We start from the raw sequence: 21,677 nt of genomic DNA on the forward strand, positions 1-21,677 counted from the left end.
ATCGAAGCCATAAACTAAAAAGCGACATTTTGTAGAAGATGAAGATGATGGTGGTGGCGAGAGTCTATGGAAAGAGGTTGTGAGGATAGGATTTTCAACATATGGGATACAAGAGAGAAAAAGAATAAGGAAAATACAAAAAATGAAGCACTAAGTACAATATTAATACTAGGGATAGCAATGAAACCCGAACCCGATGGAAAAACCCGAAACCCGACATAAATGGGACGGGTAATACCCGACACGTTAGGGTTTGGGAATAGTTTTGAAACTTTTAGCGGGTTTGGGATTTCTAATATACCCGATTACCCGATAACATAGACCTATTTACCCGATTATATACCTGATGTACCCGATATAGCTTATTATATTATACATATACTATATTCCAAATATATTATTTGTCGAAACTTGTTTATGTCAATTATTTAAGACATTTTACCTTTATGGTAACCATATTTGTAATCGTTAGTTATATTTTGTCAAAACCCCGGTAGAAACTCGACAGGTTTTGAGTTGGGTATACCCGACGAGTATTTTGTCAAACTCGATAGGAAACCCGAAACCCGATGGGAAAACCCGAAACCCGACGGGTAATTACACGATTAAAACCCGACGGGTTTGGGATAAACTTTTATAACCGGGTATAGGTTTGGGAATACCTAACCCGACCCAAACCCGACCCATTGCCATCCCTAATTAATACACCACCGACCTTGTAAATGTAGTTATATAAATTTGATGTACAAACTGGACCTCAAAATTCATTTAGGTGGCGCGTTTGTTTCACATAATGGAATGAAATTTGAATTGGAATTTGCATAGGATTTGGAATTTGAATGAATTGGATTTGGAATCTGAACATTCCAATAGGAATCGGAATTTGAAGGAATTAAAATCCAATTCCATTCTTGATGTGTTCATTTGACAAAGAAATTGGAATCGTTTATTTTTATTTTATTTTTTTATTTTTACGAAGATAACGGCGAAAACATTTTAGTTTTTTTAGATTTTTTGTTTTTTTATTTATATTTTGCGTTATGTTTTTTTTTTGAAATTTTTTTAAGGGTTTTCTATTAAGATCAAAAACCCCTCAAAAAATATTCAAAAATAATAATAAAAAATTCATAACTCGAAATATAAATCAAAAACAAAAAAGTAAAAAAAAAAACTAAAAAATGTTTTAATCGTTGTTCTCATTAATTAAACAAAAACATCGAGAAAAGATCCAACGAATACACTTGAAATCCTCCATATTTTGAAAGGATTTAGAATCCATTCATTTAAAGGAATTTGAATGAATTGAATTCCAATTCCAATTCCTTGATAACCGAACACACTAAAAGGAAATTAAGATTCCAATTCCAACGAAACGAACACGGCATGTCATGGGATTTTAATTCCATTTCCTTTGAATTCCCTCAAATTCTGTGAAACGAGCGCGCCCTTAGAGAATAAGCTATAAGATTTAGGCTTGAGTTTAAGGTGCTGTTTGTTTTTTTAGAGGTTAAATGTCTACAGTCTGCAGACCATATCTGCAGGCATCTGCAGTAGAAGAGGTGGACCAAACTTCTGCAGTCTGCAACAAGAAGACTGTTTGTTTTTTAACGTCTGCAGACTGTTATAATAAACGGAAAATTAAATAAAACCGATTTTTTTAAACTTTATTCAACAACAAACTAGCAATAATTGTACAATTTTAACAATAATCAAACAACAAACATTCATAAACCTTCTACAAATTTTAATCAACAACAAACTAGTAATAATTGTATAATTTTTAACAAAAAATCAAACAACACATTCATAAATCTAAACCTTCTACAAACTTTATTCAACAACAAACTAGTAATAATAGAACAAATACAATAATGGTGAATAAACTATCAAATCTTGAAGAAATAAGCATGCCAAGGTAGATGGTGGTGGAGGTGGCAGCTAGGGCTGGAGGTGGCGGAGCAGTGTGCGGCGGCGGTGATGTGGGGAGAAAGGAAGGCAGCGGCGATCGGCTGGGGTAGATGGAGGAGCAGTGGCGGTCAGCTGGGTTAGGTGAAGGAGCAGCGGCGGCGGTTGGCTAGGGAGGAGCAGCGGCGGCGACGGCTATTGTGGCGTCGGAGGTGGAGGTCGCCGGTGGTGTGGCGCCGGTAGTGGAGGTCGCGGTGGTGCGGCGCAGTTGTGGAGGAGATGGCAGGGGATGAGATGAAGGGGAGGAGATGGTAGAATAAAAGAGGGGGCTAGGGTTTTGAATTAGATATAAGATGCAGAAGACTTGAAAAGAGGAAGGTCCATGTCTTCTAGGATAAGAGGGCGCGAAGACGTTTTTTTAATGAAATGTCTTCAGAAAAACAAACAATCTGCAAACCTAAAGATCTGCGCGGCGCAGATATAAGAGGCGAGGAAGATCTTCAGACAAAAAACAAACACCACATAAGTTAACATCATATAATTGGCCAATTGGTCCAATGCTAGTTTAATGGTTTTATTTGTAGAAGGTTGTGGGCTCGAGTCTTTGTTTGTGACAAAATGTCATGTATGAGCCAAGTGTTTTATAACAGCAAGCTTTCGAACAGTGGGTTTCCCATAGTATTTGGTGATGGGTCAGGTCACCAGCATATTCTGCGATCTAGTATTGTGGTCATGAGTAATCCTTTATTAATGGATGTACCCGAATGACCAAGATTGATTCGTCGTTAAAAAGAAGTCAATGTCATATAAATTCCATTTTAAATAAACAATATGTATTTAGTTTCCCATAGCTGTTATAAACTATTGAAATATGCACTTTCAACCAATCGATTTTATTCTTGCACAGTTGGCATGCTACATGAACCATATTTTTTCATTAAAATGTCATTAATTTTATTTGTTTTCTTGGATAATAGTTTCAATAAAGAAATGGGTTAGATAAACACGTTCATTATTAATTCTTTGTCTACCCTATCTGTGTACATACTCGTGCTTTTGCTGCCAACAATAAAATAAATGCATGTACTTCTTTTTCAGATACATCAGAATAAATAATTAAAATTGCAACATTTTTATTTGTATTTACAATTTTAGTACAAATTTTATGAAAACAGAACCTGTAAATTTATGGATGACTCAATTTATGTTAATATTTAGATAAAATTAGATGCATTACAATGCCGTATTTGAATTTATATAAATAAAACATAAAAGACTAAAAGTGGTGAAACAGAACTATATATTAAATAAAAGCTTTCAAAATAATAAAAGTTTTAAATAATTGGTGAAAATAATACTTTAAAATGAATACTAACCCATTATTGTAAACTTGATAACTAGTCAAGTTGTCATAGATGCATTTGTTTATTATTTTCAATTTTGAAGGACATATTATTTACATGCATACAAATTTCAAGATTATTCATGTCAACTTTGGTTCTTAGATTCTATTACTTATTATATTACGTGTGCCTTTGATGGCAATTTAGCAATTACAATTTATATATATACTTTTAATACCAAACTAGTGGCACTCCTCTACGCTTTGGGGTGTGTTTTTTTAATCGTACCTGAATGTTGAATCTGACCCGAAGCCATCCAAACTAGAATTAGAGAATACCCGAAAAACCTAAAACTTAATTTGGTCGGTTATCGGGTCATTTTTTTCTATCAACATGCCTGAACAACCCAAAACACGAAAGCAACCTGAACATTTATTGTCTTTTCTTTATAGATATGTTTTGATTTGTAATATTTGGTATTTGAAATATTATATTCTATAGTTGGTCTTGGGGACTTTTGAATATTATCATATCATATTATCTTTTGTGGATTTTTTTTTCAGTTTATATTTAAACTTGAAAACCGAAAAACACGACCCGAACCCGACCAACCCGAATTTATATGGGTTGGTTATGGGTAACTTTTTCTTAGGTAAACCCGAACAACATAAAGCCAAAATTTAACCCGAAAAACACTCTTACGCTATGCAGCGCGCATAAGTCTATATAAATTTTGTTCGTCATGACACGTCTACCATTACCCGCAGTATAGCAATCGAAAAAAGAAAATCCAAAAAAATAAATTCTTGATATATCAAATAGGATATCGATGCGTGTTTTGCATGGATCGAAAAAATGAATACCAGTATCGGTTCCGAAAACACCAGCACCGGTATTGATGTTGTTCAACCAGTATCCGTTCGGTTCATCCTGGTACCGCCCCAATATGACACTCGGTATAGTTTGCACTATTCCAAAAATGCATTATTTTAAGTACAACTCCGGGTTTTATATAGTTTATGCCGTAATGTCAAGACAAAGAGATTAATCACAACGGTATATTTTGTATGTTTTTTTAAATTAACGAAGTTGTTAGATAAAAAAACATAAAATTATTAGAAAATTAAATGAGGTAAAATCGTATACCATAGTAAATTGTGTTTTTTGATCCATGTGGTTTACGTCTAATCGCCTTTTCACCCTAAAATGACACTTTTGGACAAATAAACCACTATCGCTTAAATTTGATTTTGGTTTTAACCAGATAAACCAATTCCATCCATTTTCTTCCGTTAAAATGATTACTGGAATTAGCTAGGGTGAAGACCGTAAACAAAATTTAAACGTATGGGGCCAAAAAAGCAATTTAGTCCCATGTTTTTATTTATTTATTTATTTATTTATTTTGCCTTTTACCTTTTTTAATTACTTTTAAAATTTATTAATTTTGTTTTTTTCTTTATTTAATTATCTCATATGTTTAACTAATCAATTAACCAAACACATAATATTTTTTTCAGTTTATTTTTCGTTTTGCACCCGTTGCAGCGTGCGAGTTTGGTAGCGTGAGTTGGCTCGCTACATAATAAAAACAATAACCAAACGAACATACTTCAAAAAAATAGTTGAACATGCTTCAATACCTTTTTGTTTATACTACGATTATATTTTTAGGATTTTTCTTTTGTTTGCTATGCATTTTGAGATCGGTGGTTGTGTTATATACTAATTAAGTTTTAAAGTAATGATATATAGTTGTAATAAGAAAATAAGGAGACAAGCATGTCAAAATAAGGGCGACCGACACTTATTTTCTTCAAAAAAATAATTGAAAATCTGGAATGCTTGACTGGCTTGTTGCTTCTACATCCGATCCCATTGTCCATGGGTTGGGTTGGGACCCAAAACCCTTACCCCTACCCACCCAACCCCACTAATTAGCTTTATCATTTTTTATACCTTTAAATAATTATGAATTTATGATAATCTTGTTTCAGTTAATAAGCATCTATTGTTGAATTGTGTACCCATAGACAGATTCGTAACTTTTTAGTAATAGTTACTTCTTAAATGTATCATTATTATATAATAAGTAATAGTTACTTCTTAAAGAATTTCTATTGAATCATTATTATATAATAATGTATCATACACATGTATAATAGATAAAAACATAACATATACTATATAACGTGTACAGAGGTATATTGTGAATATGAGGCAGGTATGCAGAGGCCGCCCAAAGCAACGAAAGCAATTGCTTAGGGCTCTTATTCCCGCCCCCCCTTTTGGAAAATGTTTGATCCATAGTCATGACAATATCTTGGGAAGTACGATTGCTTATGAGATTATGACAGAAAGCGAGATGCATCAAGCAATGAAGGGTCACTTATGAAACAAGAGAAACTTAAATGATTATGAAACAAAAGCAATAGAGGGTATGAGTTGTGGTAGCTGCAACAACCTACATAAAATCCCACAATTCATCACATTCTGATGTGTTAGAATCCTAAGGAAAAATGGTATTTTGTAAAAGGGCCTCAAGTTTTTACTTAGCTTGGACCCTTTGGAATTGTTGAGCCGGCTATGCTAGCATAGCCTAAAACATTTAAAAATATATTTACTGAGCTCGAATGTCTATTCGATGATGTTTGGCTAAGTAAACTTGTGTAGAATACGTGAGTCCAAGTTCATAAATTCTAAAATTTGGATATCTTAAATTGACATTTTAATTTCTTTCATAACACTTTGGAAAATCATACTCAAAATGATTATTAAAAAAAATTGTGTGTATTTTATTGGCGGCAGTGTGGAGGCAACACAACACCGGTGGCCACCGTCATGAATTAAAATTTTTGACCGAAAATGACTTTCAGTCCCTCTTTTACAATGTAAATCACTTTTATTTCTGCTTAAAAGCCTGTCATGATTAAAAGTAATACAATAATACAAGATGATATTATTTAAAATCTAAGAATGACTTTTATGACTTCAAAAAATATATGTGATTGCTATATGGACTTAATGTATCTAGATAACAAACACCGCCAACAAATACTCACATATAGGGTAGGCTCCAAGGAGTTAAATACTTAAGTTGAGTCGAAATAAAAAGGTCCATACGCATCAACGAATTAAGAGTAATGAAATATACAGCCTATAATTTTTTATTTTAAGTTTTAGGCCAAATAAATTTAAGATGATTAAGATCCATATATATTTCATAAAAAATATTAATACACACACATATAAACAAATTTCAGCCCCCAAAAATTACAGGCATCGCTCGGTTTTCCGGCTCATACAACCCTTGGCCAGCCATGCTCACATACCATAGACACATTTACATACACATGACAATTTCAAACCCACCCAAAAACTCTACCAGCACAACACGGAAATAGTTAGGATCTGGGCTACCGTATTTTCTTTTATTTGAACGACTAAATATTGCACTTTATAGTGATTAAATCATTTACTTCATATTCTACACCTTATCAACTTAGTATCTCATTAAACAGGAATGAAAAAGGTTGTTGCATTTGGTCCATTTAATGTAGTTAGATAAGACTCATTTTATTTATTCGACAACACAATAAAGAAAATTATAAATTGTTCTTGTCATAACCAGAAAGTTAAGTTTTATTTATAGATTAGCAAATCTTATTGATTATAACCAATTAACCTTGACCAGAGTCACAGGGTATCCAGTATTCATTGATATTTTGATTTGTCATTTTTCTATTTTTTATAAAAACGAAATAAAATATCATTATATGTTCTTGTAAATTGTTATCGTATAATAGCTTAAGTACCAAATATAATATACCATATTGTGAGCCTGAGATTACAATATCGAATACCAAAACTAAAAGGGCATTAAACATCATCATACGTTATACTTAGTCTTGTACACTATTGCCGGTATAATAACTTAACCAAATATCAAATACTAAACTATGAGCCCAAGATTACAACATAGAATTCCGATAATATAGCTTGAAATATAGTGAATATGTGTTTTCAAACTAATTCTTTCACATAATTTTCTATGTCCTCTTTGACCGTAATAAAAACTCTTAATTTAAACGTTTTCTTGAAATATAGAAATATAAACTTTATTATTTAAACAAAAACTCCTACAATCTCTACTCTAATTGTAAATTACATCTTTTATTTGACTATCACGAAACCTTGAAAAGACAAAACCTTATCACATTCTTGATACCGCTACACCAAAAACTAGGCTAGTACACACTTATAATATTGTTTTGATCACAAAAAATTCTTTTCTGCATTATTCTATTTCTTATAAATAAATTTTATTATTTTCAAATAAATATATTAAATTGAGAATTCCTCCCCCAAGCTTTGCCGGTGGATCATATATAAAAATAAAATGTATTCTGTATTTACACCAATCAATAAATCACATATTTATAAAATAATTAATTAACTTTTTGACTGGAATTAAGTAATAATTAATCAATAAACAAAAAAACAGAAAGGTTTTCATTGTTTAAAGCTAAACTTTAAAGTACAAATTAATTAGAATCAAACGAAAACGACATATAAAGAGAAGCAAATATTTTCCATATATGTTCCAAGTCCTGTCCTGTCAGGATCACACTCCTTTCTTTTTCTTGTAAGCATTTCGTCGAACACCTTCCGTGCATGAGAAAAAGATTGATTTGTCGTTAGCAAAGGTTCCATTTTTAGACTTTTTTCTTGATGGGTATCTCACTCTCTGACAGATCTCTCAAGTGGGCTGTATTAAAAATTCATTCTTTTTGAAAACCTGACTTCTTGCCGGATCAATCGCTTTTCACTTATTTTACTTCAACAAACAAACTATAAAATTATAATATCAAGTTTGTTAATTTTCTAAGGATTGTCACATGTTTTTACCTGAATTCATGCTTCACATGATTTCTCATATCTTTTTAAGCAAAACCATTAATGGGCTGCTCTGCAACTTATCTCCGGTCAGTTTTCCGGTGACTTGTAATGTATTTTCTTCTAACCTTCATCTTTGTTCTCCACATACAGATCAAGGTGTTTGAGTTCAATTATTTTAAGTCAAGATTCAATCTTTTTGTTCAACCATTATGTCATTTCCCAATTCAAGATCAGTAAGGTAGTTTAAATCTCTTAATTTCAGTTGTGTTGACTTTTGTGGTCAATTTGGTATATGTGAATATGTGATCATAGTAAGCATGAAATTAGGCTTAGGGTTTATGGGTGCTTTAACTTTTTAATCTTTTTTTTTTTTTTTTACAAAATGAATCTGCAGATTTAAAGATGATGTTGAACAGTTAAAGCTACAACCAATCAATGGAGACAGCTTATTCAAGGTTGTCAAATACAACCCTGATGGAAAACAAATACCCGAATCAAGAAAAGCCGAAAAGCACCTGGGACCCTCGTTGAAATCGAAAGTATTGTCGAGAGTGTTCTCGGAGGATTACGAACGGGTCAAGAAGAAAATCTTGGATCCGAGAGGATTAACCATACGAAAATGGAACAAGATTTTCTTGGTAGCATGTTTAGTTTCTTTGTTTGTTGACCCGCTGTTCTTTTACTTGCCATCGATTAGAAAAAACGTTTGTATCGATATGGGATCCACCCTTAAAGTTAGCTTAACGATTATGAGATCGATAGCCGATGTGTTTTACATGATTCAGATATATGTTAAGTTCATGACAGCTTATGTGGCGCCATCTTCTCGTGTTTTTGGAAGAGGTGAGCTTGTTATAGACTCTGCCAAGATAGCGAAAAGATATATAAAAGGTGATCTTTGGATCGATTTTGTAGCTGCATTACCTCTTCCGCAGGTACACGCGTTATAAAATGTTATAAAAATCGTTTCTTGTAAGAAAATTAACGGTTTCTTGTTTTCTTGGTGGTTAAAGCTGCTAATTTGGATAATTATACCAAGTTTAAGCGGTTCAGCAATGACCAACACGAAGAATGTTCTTCGGTTTATTATTATTCTTCAATACATCCCGAGGCTATACCTTATTTTTCCGCTTACAACGCAAATAGTCGAAGCTACGGGTGTTGTTACAGAAACCGCGTGGGCTGGAGCAGCTTATAACTTGATGCTTTACATGCTGGCAAGCCATGTAAGTCTAAAGTTTTTAACTTGATGTGGAGATTTCGATCTGTTTGTTCTTGGGCTGTTTATATGTAAACAGCCTGAAAATTTTACATGAACCCGAGCACGACACACATATTTGCGGGTTGACACAAACATGGTCTGTTTAACCCCAAAATTCAACATTTATACATTATTTTTATTATTTTGAAGCAATTATGTTTAAACTATGCAAACTTATTTTAAAACAATTTAGGATTTTGGCATAAGTCCCCTGCTACCGACAGTTTTTTATGTGTTGTTAAGTGTTATGTCCTGCGTGCATCTGTTTGCATGTGTTTTCATTCCTCATCTTTGTTCTTTATGCCCTTGGAGCCACTCGCCGGGGGGGGGGGGTGGATTTGCTAGGTGCAGCCTCTCTATCCCACAGGATAGGGGTAATGTGTGTTTCCATTTAAACCCTCCGGGACCCTACTCTATGTGTGGTGGGATTTTACTGGTTTTGATTGATTGCTATAAATTTTGGCTTAAAAAATTGTCCAAACAGTTGGAAGTTATTTTACAAACACATCTTATAAAGCTAAAAGTTGCAACAAATGGGTTAAACGGGTCCACCCTCGTACCCATCAGGTTGACACGAACACGATGCGTGCAGCTAAACATGTTTATGGGTTCGACAGAAAACTGACCCAAACCCGTAAAGTTCATGTGTCAGAGATTCACACGTGTGGGTCGTACTAAAAACAAAATCGGTGTACCTGTTTTAATCTTAATTTTACAGTTTGTAGGTGCTAGTTGGTATCTTTTATCCATTGAAAGACAAGAATCCTGTTGGAGAAGCATATGTGTTCTTGAAAATCTAGTTTGCAAAGACGACTTTTTCGACTGTCAAAGAGTTAACGAAGCAGCTAGACGCACATGGTTCCAAACGAGTAATGTGACAAATGAATGCGCCCCGAATAGTGGCTTTTATCCGTTTGGTATTTATGGGGAGTCATTGGAATCAGAAGTTACTTCAGCCTTGTTCTTCAATAAGTACTTCTATTGTCTTTGGTTCGGTTTAAAGAATCTAAGGTAGTTCAAAAGATTCCTTTTTTAATCAAACATTCTGACCGATTAATTAATATTGGTGATTAAATATTTAATTGTTTGAATCATGCAGTTCTTTAGGGCAAAATCTGTCAACAAGCACTTATGTTGGTGAAATCATGTTTGCAATTGTAGTCGCGGTTGTGGGTTTAGTTCTTTTCGCTTTGTTGATCGGAAATATGCAGGTTAGTTTTATATATTGTGCGATTATTTGATAAGGGTTTTTGATATTTGTTGACGGTTTGTAGTTTCTTGACAGACGTATCTTCAATCGACAACGGTTCGGTTAGAGGAATGGAGAATCAGGAGAACTGATACAGAACAGTGGATGCATCACCGCCAACTGCCGCCAGAACTCCGCCAGTCGGTTAGAAGATATGATCAGTATAAATGGGTGGCAACTCGAGGGGTGGATGAAGAATCTCTTCTCAAAGGCCTTCCATTAGATCTTCGTCGCGATATTAAACGTCACCTTTGTTATGATCTTGTTCGCCGAGTAAGTTTCACTATTGGGTTGTGGTTTTATCTTGCATTATGTTGCAAATTCGTATTACATGTGAAAGTGGTTTATTAAAAGTTAACAGGTCGGGTCAGGTGGCCCGACCCCTTTAAACTTTTATTCAAAGTTATCGGACCCGACCCGTTTCAAGTTTTATTCAAAGTTAATGGGCTGGGTCAAGTTGTCCTGGCCCGTTTTGAGTTATATTCAAAGTTAACGGGTTGGGTCAGGTGGCCCGAACTGTTTCAAGGTTTATTCAAAGTCACAGGACCCGACCCATTTTAAGTTATGTTCAAAGTTAGCAGGCCAGGTCAGATTGGCTTGAGTGCTTGACCCGTTTCAAGTCTTATTCAATGTTAACGGGCCGGGTCAGGTTGGCACGTCCTGTTTCAAGTTCTATTCAAAGTTAACGGGCTGGATTACATTGGCCTGGCCCATTTTAAGTTTTGAATCATACTAAAAAGTTTTGCATTGACAGGTTCCATTGTTTGATCAAATGGACCAACGGATGCTGGATGCAATATGCGAGAGGCTAAAACCGGCTTTATGCACTCAAGGCACGTGCCTAGTTCGCGAGGGGGACCCGGTGAATGAAATGTTGTTTATAGTTAGAGGAAACCTTGATTCTTACACCACTAATGGTGGTCGAACCGGTTTTTTCAACTCATGTCGAATCGGTCCAGGTGACTTTTGTGGTGAGGAGCTTCTGACGTGGGCCCTGGACCCAAGTCCAAGTGTCATCCTTCCATCATCCACCCGAACCGTGAAGGCCATATCTGAAGTTGAAGCATTCGCACTTATAGCCGATGATTTGAAATTTGTGGCATCGCAGTTCAGAAGGCTGCATACTAAGCAGTTACGACACAAGTTCCGGTTTTACAGCCACCAGTGGCGGACATGGGCTGCTTGTTTTGTGCAGGCGGCGTGGTGGCGGTATAAGAGGAGGAAGAGTGCTCGTGAACTTAAGGCGCATGAGAGCTTCAAGAGTGTTGGTTATGAGATGGGATTTAGTTCACCGTTGCATGGTGGAAACAATATGGCATCACCCGACTCTGGTTATGGTGTGTATGTTAGTGGGATGGGTGTGAGTAGAAGGCCTGGTGGCTCGAAAACTAATGGCAGCGGCTCGTTGCAAAAGCCGGAGGAGCCTGATTTTTCTGTAGATGAGTGAAGGAAGATTAATAAAATAAGTAAAGAGGAAACACAAAATACTATTCAGGAAACTTGTGAATACTTAGACTTGTTATGTATGTTTACAATTATATTCTTGACCTATATTTAATGCTTCAAAACATTAAAGAAACTCTTTTGTTTATATCAAATTATATATTATCGATATGTTAAGAACTGCTTGTTAAACTCTATTTACAACTCAAATATGTGGTGGTAACCCCCTCAGCTTCGTCTAGAGCCGGGCGTCCAGCCGACTGACATTCTCTTTTCGCTTGTTTAGTTCAACGAAAGCCGGTACTAATCAAGCGCGTTAGCTAGGCCGTTTTCTTGCAGGAGTGAAACATGCAATATTTAAGTGGTTAAATTCCATAGAAAATAGTTTGAAACTTGTTATATTTAAGTGTTAATTATTTAAATTTCAAAAACATGTTGGAAACTATTTTCGATTAATTTTCAAGCTTTATACATAAAGTCAATTTTGTCTTAAACACCACCATCCTAGCTATATATATTTTACTAGTTTATTACACGGGCAATAGATGAAAATTTTAAAATTAAGCCATTAAGCGAAATACAGTCAACAACACAATTATCATATATTGTTAAAACAATGACAATTTACATTAAAATTACATGAATTACAAAACAATAATTTTACACAAATATGCTACAAATTAGTAAAAATTTCTTTGTAGTTTATATTTGTGGTTGTATTGATTAATACCTTGTTTATAAAGAATCAGTATCTTTTGTTCATGTATGCTTGGAACTTTTGATAAGGCTATTCATAAATTTTAATAAAACTCTCGCATTAGTCAATATACATTCTTCATATGAATGTAATTTGCCATGATAAATGAAAAAGACATACTAATGTTAAAGGCCAGCTAATGGAAAACATAACGTTAAAATTCTGTAAATAACTAACGAAAAGTTGGAATGCATATTTGACTTATAGTTTGACGAATATAGATGTGAATTTTAGAAAGCATATCAGGACCCAATTTTGATACTTACCATCATAAGTTCATAAGCATAACATTAATTGATGATAGAATTTTAAGCTCATCATGTAAAAATAAAACAAAATACATTAACAGGGGTTGTGAATTAAATCATACTCGACTCTGCAAAAGAATAAGAACCACAGAACCAACAAATTTGTATATTGAAGTTTTCTTTATTACTATTGACAATGCTTGCGTTGATTCCATCATTGCCTATTCGGCTACACACATAAAAGAATCAATAAAATGTTAATCTAAAATTGACATTTTATAGAAATAGATTGAAAAACATAGAAATAAGATTCAATCAAGTGCTTAAATTAAAAGTAACCCATTGAGGCCAAGAAACTGTATGCCTTTCTTTATGCTTTTGACATTGAGAGTTTTTTTTCCTCATAAATTGTATAACTTTTAAAAAAATAAGAATAAATCCAATTAATTATACATCTTTTTATGTAATCACTAAATATTAAATCAAAATCTTGGCTGATAGTTTACAATGAACTCAAAATTATGCACTAAATTTGATGAAATATACCAAAAATTCAAGATTGAGTGTTTACATAACATGGGCCGGTAAGAACCTTTTAAGCGAAATGCCAAAAACATCCTCACATGGATCCAATGCAACCACATCAATCACTGAAGGAAACAACAAACAAATATTACGTTTCTTGAAAGAAAGACAAAATCAAATCAATTTACTACCTACCATTGAAGTTAAAAAACATAAGGTACTAAATCGATATGTTACGTAAATCAAAACGAACCATTCAAAAACCCTAATATTTTGAAAGTTATGGTTGGTTCGTACTAAAATGTTTGTAAATCAAACAAATCGCCAAACAAAAACAATCGAAAGTATGTTATTCATGAGTTTTACCTTTGAAATCAACAGAGCTTCCGACTGTAGAGGCGGAGCTAGGGTGGGTTTCATCTGGCTGAGTTAAATCGATCTTCAGATTTTCCATATTCTTGGAGGAAAACCACCTCGGGTTTTGGTTCTAAGACTAACACCAAATCCTTATTAATAAACATAAACTTAAATTAATAAACAATACCCAAAATTGTATCAATGGAAGTAAAAGGTTAATATTCAACATCCAAGTACTGCATGTTTCTTCAATGCAAAGCATAAGTAGATAACTTGTGACACCTTCTTAAGTAAGCAATACTTATAAAGTGAAGCTATTAAAACATATCATTCATGCTATATATACCATTTTATAGAACAATAAGTCTTTAACTATTTGAGCATATAATCCGAAAACATAAGATTAGGAACTCCATCAAATAGGCTAATAGAGTAAAATGTGTTTATCCCTGTAGGCGATCCAGCAACATAATAGAGTAAAATAGATTAACCCTATATTGTTTATTCTAACAAACTTATAACCAAAACAGTGTAACTCCATCAGTGAATTAGACTAATAAAAAATGAAATCAGATACTAAATATTCTAAACAACTATCGATCACCGAATTTCATAAAAGTATATACCAAAAATCTTAATAAATCCACCGTTGAGGAACACACCTCAAGCCCTAAATTCTTGTAGCGAGATACCAAGAACACACTTAAAGGCCTAACTTCATGTAGCATTGAATTATGTAAGAAGCCCTAACTTTATCAGATGGAGGATCCTTAAACAAATTTGTACGTCGAGATTCTTTGTGTTTAATTAGTATGTAAAAAACCCTAAAATTTATCATACGAAGAAGACATTTTGGAAAGAAAGGCGGACCTAGGGTTTCTAACCGAGGAGGGTTGCGATATGTATTGAATAAAAACAAATAAGGTTATAACAATATATAGATCCAGAAATGAATAGTTGAGTCGGGTAAGACCCACGCGGGATCCGAAAATGAAACCATATATTGAAAATGGGTTTAAAATTATGAGGATGGATGAGAGAGTGACAAGTGACACAAAGTGGTATTCTTTTATTAGTATAGATAGATTTAAGTTAGTTTAATGAGTAGAAATAGTGACGTTAATACAAGCACCATTAAAATAATGTTTAAAGAAATAAAACAAAAACAAAAAACAAAAATTTAGCGCGCTTTGCGGCAAGAGAAAAATATGGCGCATGCATAACTTGAAACTCCATCCCTTCCATGAAATTAATTAATTTCTCATTGCTCAAAAAACTTCTCTTCTCCTAAGGGTCAACCTCAACATTCTCTGGTTACTCTCTCCGGTGACGTTTTTGTGCCGGACGAGAGACGAAGGTATCATTCCCAAATTCTTGTTTTATTTCAATAAATTTCTTATTATCTGTACCCTTGCTATTTGCTTATTTCATTTCTCATGATCACGAGATACGGTTTCTTATAAATTCTCCGTTCATCGTTTTAATTTGTTTTTCGATTTCACGTACCTATAAATTAGAACATGAATATCCGTGTGTGTGTTTTCGTAATACGCTCTAAGTATATTGTTTAGCGTTCGCGTACGCAATTTAATTGATTCTGCTTCTTCTAGTCTTTGTTTAGCTAGTTGATTTAGATGAATTCTGTGATATATCATTTTCCTTAGGTTATTTCGTTTGGTGGTGGTTGTATATATTGATGATTATCACAACGTAGATGTGAAATACCTAATCGGTTGTAATTGTAGAACAAAAGTTTGGGATCGGATGGATAAAAAGCTCGAAACTAGCTGAGCCTTATTCCTTATCGAGCCTGAGCTCAAACCTTATATAGGAAGATCATTTAGGCTCGTTCATGAGCCTTAACAATGTATTTTTAAATTTGAGCATTTTTGGACTTCTATATATTAATTTTACACTACACGTACAACCGAACTCATGCCGAGCTTTGGCTCGTTTAAGGTATTGCACACGAGCTCAACTCGAGCTTAGGTTCTCTTAAGGTTTCTTGAAGTATATAAAAATAGTTACAAATGTTAATAAATTAATTGGTAATTAAAACAAAGCCGAGTTCGGGCTTTAGTAAAAGAGCTCAAAATGAGTTGAGCTTGGGCTTTAGAAAAAGAGCTCTCGTAAGTAAAACATATGTAAACATTATGTTATAGGTGGACATACTTGCGTACATGAATGAATACTGTAGGTATGTTTTCTTACTGCATTATAGCTTTATTATATATGTGTAGATTGATCTATGATAGTTCCATTGTTGTGAAGCTAGCTACCATGGCTGTTGAAGCTCAAAGAAAGGAGGATATAATGGGGGAGTTTGAAAAGGTTCCTTCAAGCGTTTCAGTACATACCGAAAAGGATGAAGAAGATGACTACTACAGTTACTCTGATTCTGTTGATGAAATGCGGTCGGAAAATAGCTGGTCTGATTCATCCCCTCAGGTACTTGTTTTACCACTTTAAATGTTCTTCCTTACTTTTATTTATTTATTTGTTAGGCTTATTTTTAAATGTGTTGCCACAGTTTCAAGATATTCCTCCTCCTAAGTTCTCACTTGCTGTTGATTTTTTGAAAAGATTGCATGGTTTAGTAGGTTAGTTAGTTCATTTGAGCTAGTTTTGCTTTAACGACATCACAAAACTATCCATTTTGACCGAGAAAATTAACGAAATAGAGCGTGAAACTGTTTTATTCTTTAAAGTTAAAACGTGGTGCGGGATATTCAAAAGTGGTGCAAGAGATTTCACTCTGGCACAAGAGATTTTAATTGAGGGTCTATTACATTAGTGATTGGTGACACGTGTCCTTCTATGATTGGTGGAAATTATTCAAAAATGTCAAACGGCTATTTTGTACTTTCGTAAAGTCAAGTGTATTTCGTTAACAACCTCAGTCAAAATGGATGCTTTCGTGATTTTACCATTGATTTATCTAGTTTCGAAAATCAGTAACCCACCAATAAAACACAATGTTGAGAAAACGTACATAGCGCTGAACTACTGATAACACAAAATGTTGAGAAAACTATAGCAGTAACAGATAAAAGAGTAGAGAGACATGAATAAGATAGCACACATCATTATTGGTGGGGCCGGTTCCGTGAGTATTTATTGTATCATATTCTCACGGTTACCAAAAAGACGAGAAAACAACATCTACGATTTACACTTGGTGCATAATACAGTGCAGAAGCACGGTGGTGCAGCCTTTGAGGATATGGAGTGGCAAGATAGTTTCTTAAGCAATAACGACTTATCATTTCCAAATGATCCAACCGGTGAGCTGCATAATAGTTGGGGGGCTGCAGAGGCCACATCATTTCAAATCCGTGGCGCCACTTATTTGAAAGACCGTAAGAAGGTATAACTTTATTTGTTCTCTTTTAAGAATTTCAAAAACTGTTGATTTGTAACCGTAATTCTTGTTAATTTGTCTGCCTTTAGGTCAAAGTAAAAGACACATTGATGCAACTTGTTGCAGCAAACATGCTGAGATCAACTAATAAACAAGATGATTTTGCTGGCCGACCTGGCAGCATTTGTCAGGTTGAGTATCCTTTAAAAAAACTTACATAATAAACTTATACCGTTAATAAAAGTATAAAATTAAGTCAAGATTTTTTGTGCAGAAATTTGCAGCTGCTAACAAGTCGGATTTCTTTTTCATTGTAAATATGCAGGTAAACAAGTTTAATTTTTCTTTCATCTAAGTTTTAAGATTTTTAGTCAACCAGATCGATATGGTGTAGTTCACTATTATAAATCTTTGACTAATTAGATCCCGGGTCCAACAACGAATTTTCATATTGCTTTCTATTATGCAACAACTTCTCCCATCAAAGATGTGCCACTGCTAGAGAACTTTGTAGAAGGCGACGATGCTTATAGGAATGCAAGGTTTAAGCTCATACCTCATGTATCTAAGGTTGGTATATCCAAATCCCATATTATTATTTAATTTAATATGGACATTGATTTACAAGGTTTGTCTTTAGGGTCCATGGATTGTAAAGCAAAGTGTTGGAAATAGACCTTGTCTGCTCGGGCAAGTTCTAAAAATTCAATACGTTCGTGGAAAGAACTACTTAGAGGTAAAAACACGATAATCAGATATATAGCTAGACTCGGTTATCTTGTGTTAATAATCAGATGATCATAGTCAGTTTCACTAAAGTTATGTTTATGATGATTGTAGCTGGATGTAGATGTTGGTTCATCTGTGATTGCAAAGAAGGTGGCCAACCGAGTTGTGAGTAGCTTCCATCATTTGATAGTTGAAGCAGCATTTCTAATACAGGGAAATACACCAGAAGAACTACCAGAGCATCTACTTGGGACCTGTCGTATGAGCCATATTGATACCTCAAAAGTGGCTTGTACGTAGTCATCGAATTGTTGTGTGAAACATATATTATACCACCAATTAGCTATTTAAGTTTAATGTTGTTTTAATGATGCTTAGAGGCTGGCTAAACTGATAAGAGGATTTACTCAAAAGTGATGCATGCAGTCTTGTTCTTTGTATCGCTTTTCGATTACTTCTTATGGTTCTACCCAATGGTGATTAATAAATCGTGTCTATATTTTTTTTGTCTTTTGTTTGCTAATGACTTAATGTAAATCTACAGTTTCTAGTTTTACTCTCTTTTTTTTCTTCTTCTTTCTTTTTTTTTAATGGTTTTCGGTTTAAATAAACTGTAAGTGATTGAAACACCGTGCCTAGCATATAACTAACCGTTGATACTAATACTTGTGAGTTGTGATTAAAAGGTTAATTTTTGTTTTCATGGTTTACTAAGATGATTAATGAGTTTATAATGTGAGATATGATAAAGAAGGGAACTACATCACCAACCTTTTTGTGGTTTGTTGGCTTTTCATTTTAACTTTGAAAAGTACAAGTCACATGTTGGAGGTTTGATATCCTTTTGCAAGTCATTTATATACTATTACAATGGGCGACGATGGCAACAACCGATGGATAACAAAGAAGTAGAAATCGAAGATGGTACTAGCGACAATCGGCTAAAAGAGAGAAGTAGAATTGAAACCTAAGAATTACAACCGTTCATGTTTGTAATTGTTATTATATTGAATGTACTCTTTTAAAATATATTCAAAAAAGTTTTATAGAAGACAAAAAATAACAAAATATATAGATTAACTTTAAGATATGTTAGTCCCATTTTGTTTTAGTCCTTTGTATTGTAAATATATGTTTTGGGCCTTAGTTGTTAGTGTTAAATGTATGGGCCCAAGGGAAATAACGTTGTAAAGCTCATTGGGCATTAGTTCTGTTCTACTTCTTATGCATGCTTTCTTATAAATAGGAAGCATGTCATGAGAAGAAAGAGAGTCGGTTGTTCATTAATAGAAAATTTCTTGGCAAAAATTCTATCTCTCTAACCTTTTCTCTTCTCTCGGCTCTCTCTATCTCTCTCACTTAACTTCTCTATCCGAAAATAAACTCAAGATCCGAGACCTCTTGGTTGCTTAGTGTGATTTCCGCTAGCACTAAGTTAGGTTGATCCAAAGACGTTGTTAGATCTACCTACTACGGGACCTACAATTGGTATCAGAGCTTCGGCTCACTAATTAAGGGTTTTTAGATCACAACCTTGGGTTTTGATCTTGAGAAGAATAAAATAAGTGTTCAAGTGTTCTTGAAAAAGAAAAATCTTCAAAAACAACAAAAACAAGAAAAATAGAAAAAAAAAAGGAATTGGATAAAAGATTGGGTTACGGGTTCAAAAAGTTGGTCAAATTTGATAAAGAACATTTTTGCTTCTCATGGCATGCAAGTTTGTGCAACAACCTTTGACCTAGTACGGATAAGGTTAGGTGAAAACAGATCCCAAGGAAGATTTGTTTCCAGAAAGATAAGATTCTTTCGCTTCGCTTGGATCCTTTCGCTTCGCACAAAATCCTTTCGCTTCGCACAAAGCTGTTTCGCTTCGCTTGAAGCTATTTTGTGCGAAAAAGTTGACTGTTTTGAAGATTAAGCTTTGTTGAAGGCTTGTAACTACTTAGACCATGGCTAGCACTGATTCAGAACTATTGAAGGGTTATTTGCTGTTGGAAAACCAAGTAGGAACCCCCACAAAGCCTCCAAAATATACGACCTTAGACGATAACTTTGCAGATTTCAAATGGAGATTTATGAATTATATCTCCTTGACTGAGACTGACTTGTTGAGATGCTTTGAACAAGGTCCTCATGTTCCCGAGGTCAACCACAAGTTGATGAACTCTTTGCCATACAGCTAGAGTACCAATACTGTCACAATCAAGAGAACTACCAATCTAAACATGATGACAAACATTGACTTGATATCCACTATCAAGTCATTTGAAATGGATGAGCAGATGAGAATGAATAATCATCTCAGTTCACTGAATCAAGCTGGAGTGAGTACTGCCACCTCGATGCCAACTGCTTTTATGAGCAAAGCTCAACCGAATGTGTATCCCATGACCACTCCCAAGTACTTCTCATGTGTTCCTTCACAACCAACAGCCTTCATCTCAACAACAAATCAATCAGATTCTTTAAATACAAGCTCGTTCCAAAAGGCGGTCGACAGTGCAGTTGCCCAAGCCCTAAAAGCTTAAGGGATTTCATCATCTTCAAAACCTCAACCAAGCAAGCCTTCAAGTTTCTGTGAAGCATTAACTATGCTAAATGACTCTAACATCGCAATAGTTCATGCTTTTCTTTCAAACTATGAAGAGTTGATGAAAGGAAATATATTGCCACCTCAGTTTGAAGCTGGAGACTTAAGGGATATCAATCAAAAAGATCTTGAGAAGATGGATATCAAATATCATATGGCAATGGCGGTGCAAAGGGCTACTAACTTCATGAAAACGTACGGGAAGGATAGCTTTAATGATTCAGACAGGAAAAGGATCGGGTGTGATAAGTCAAAGCTACGTTGCTACAACTGTGGTGAGATGGGTCACTTTTCTCGAGAATGCATGAATCCTTCAAAACCTGCCAATGATATTCGTGTGACTGAGGTTACAGAGGAGGGGAACAGCAAGGCTGCAGGAAAAAGGCATGAGATGCAGAAACCAAGCAGCTCATCACAAAGAATTGGAGGTCATCCACACAAGGGCAACTCAAGCTCAAACTCAAAATCCCTCGGAGGTCCAAGTTGGTGTGGATTGGGATGATTAATTCCAAGAGCTGCAGAATCCATTTAACATGGCTGGTATGGCTATCACAGACAATGAAGTTTCCTCATCGGCTGCTGCAAGTTCTGATGCGTCACCATCAGACGAGGTAAAAAGAAATCTATGCACTGAAGCTTGCGTAAATAAAGTTACATATTATAGATATCTTCAGGACGAAGTTTTGAAAGAAAACGCAAAACTTCGTCAACTAAATGCTGAATATGTAAAGGCTGACAAGATATATGTTGAAAAGATTAAAACTCATCACAATGATGTTGCAAATCTTAAACTTAAAATCTTTCAATGAGAGCACAATGTCATCTATTACAAAGACATTGTAAATAAATTAAAAGATGAAATTGAAAAGTTAAAACTTGATCTTTCTGATAAACGAGAAAAAGAAAACCAAGTTGAAAGATTTGAGGCATCATCTGAACAATTAGATGATCTTATCAAAGCTCAGAGAAGTACTAAAGTTAAAATTGGACTAGGATGTGATTAGTCAGCG

General features: G+C 34.5%; 1 protein-coding gene and 1 pseudogene across 2 annotated transcripts; both read left to right on the plus strand.

Annotated features, from left to right (window-relative positions):
* The first annotated feature begins 8,356 nt into the window (after nucleotides 1-8,356).
* On the plus strand, nucleotides 8,357-12,126 carry LOC143633132 (protein CNGC15b-like; annotated as a pseudogene). Its single transcript, XR_013153631.1, has 6 exons — nucleotides 8,357-8,385; nucleotides 8,542-9,373; nucleotides 10,127-10,419; nucleotides 10,508-10,619; nucleotides 10,694-10,930; nucleotides 11,412-12,126. The product of XR_013153631.1 is annotated as a protein CNGC15b-like (transcript).
* A 4,925-nt stretch (nucleotides 12,127-17,051) lies between these two features.
* Nucleotides 17,052-18,377, plus strand: LOC143633133 (protein ENHANCED DISEASE RESISTANCE 2-like). Its single transcript, XM_077101477.1, has 6 exons — nucleotides 17,052-17,354; nucleotides 17,438-17,539; nucleotides 17,623-17,673; nucleotides 17,772-17,918; nucleotides 17,989-18,084; nucleotides 18,189-18,377. The coding sequence occupies exons 1-6, from the start codon at nucleotides 17,052-17,054 to the stop codon at nucleotides 18,375-18,377; spliced, it is 888 nt and encodes a 295-aa protein (XP_076957592.1).
* The last annotated feature ends 3,300 nt before the right edge of the window (nucleotides 18,378-21,677 follow it).

This window comes from Bidens hawaiensis, unplaced genomic scaffold (genome assembly GCF_021521415.1).
Source record: "Bidens hawaiensis isolate Kalapana, Puna unplaced genomic scaffold, B.hawaiensis_p1.1 tig00006617_1, whole genome shotgun sequence".
Taxonomy (NCBI): Eukaryota; Viridiplantae; Streptophyta; class Magnoliopsida; order Asterales; family Asteraceae; genus Bidens; species Bidens hawaiensis.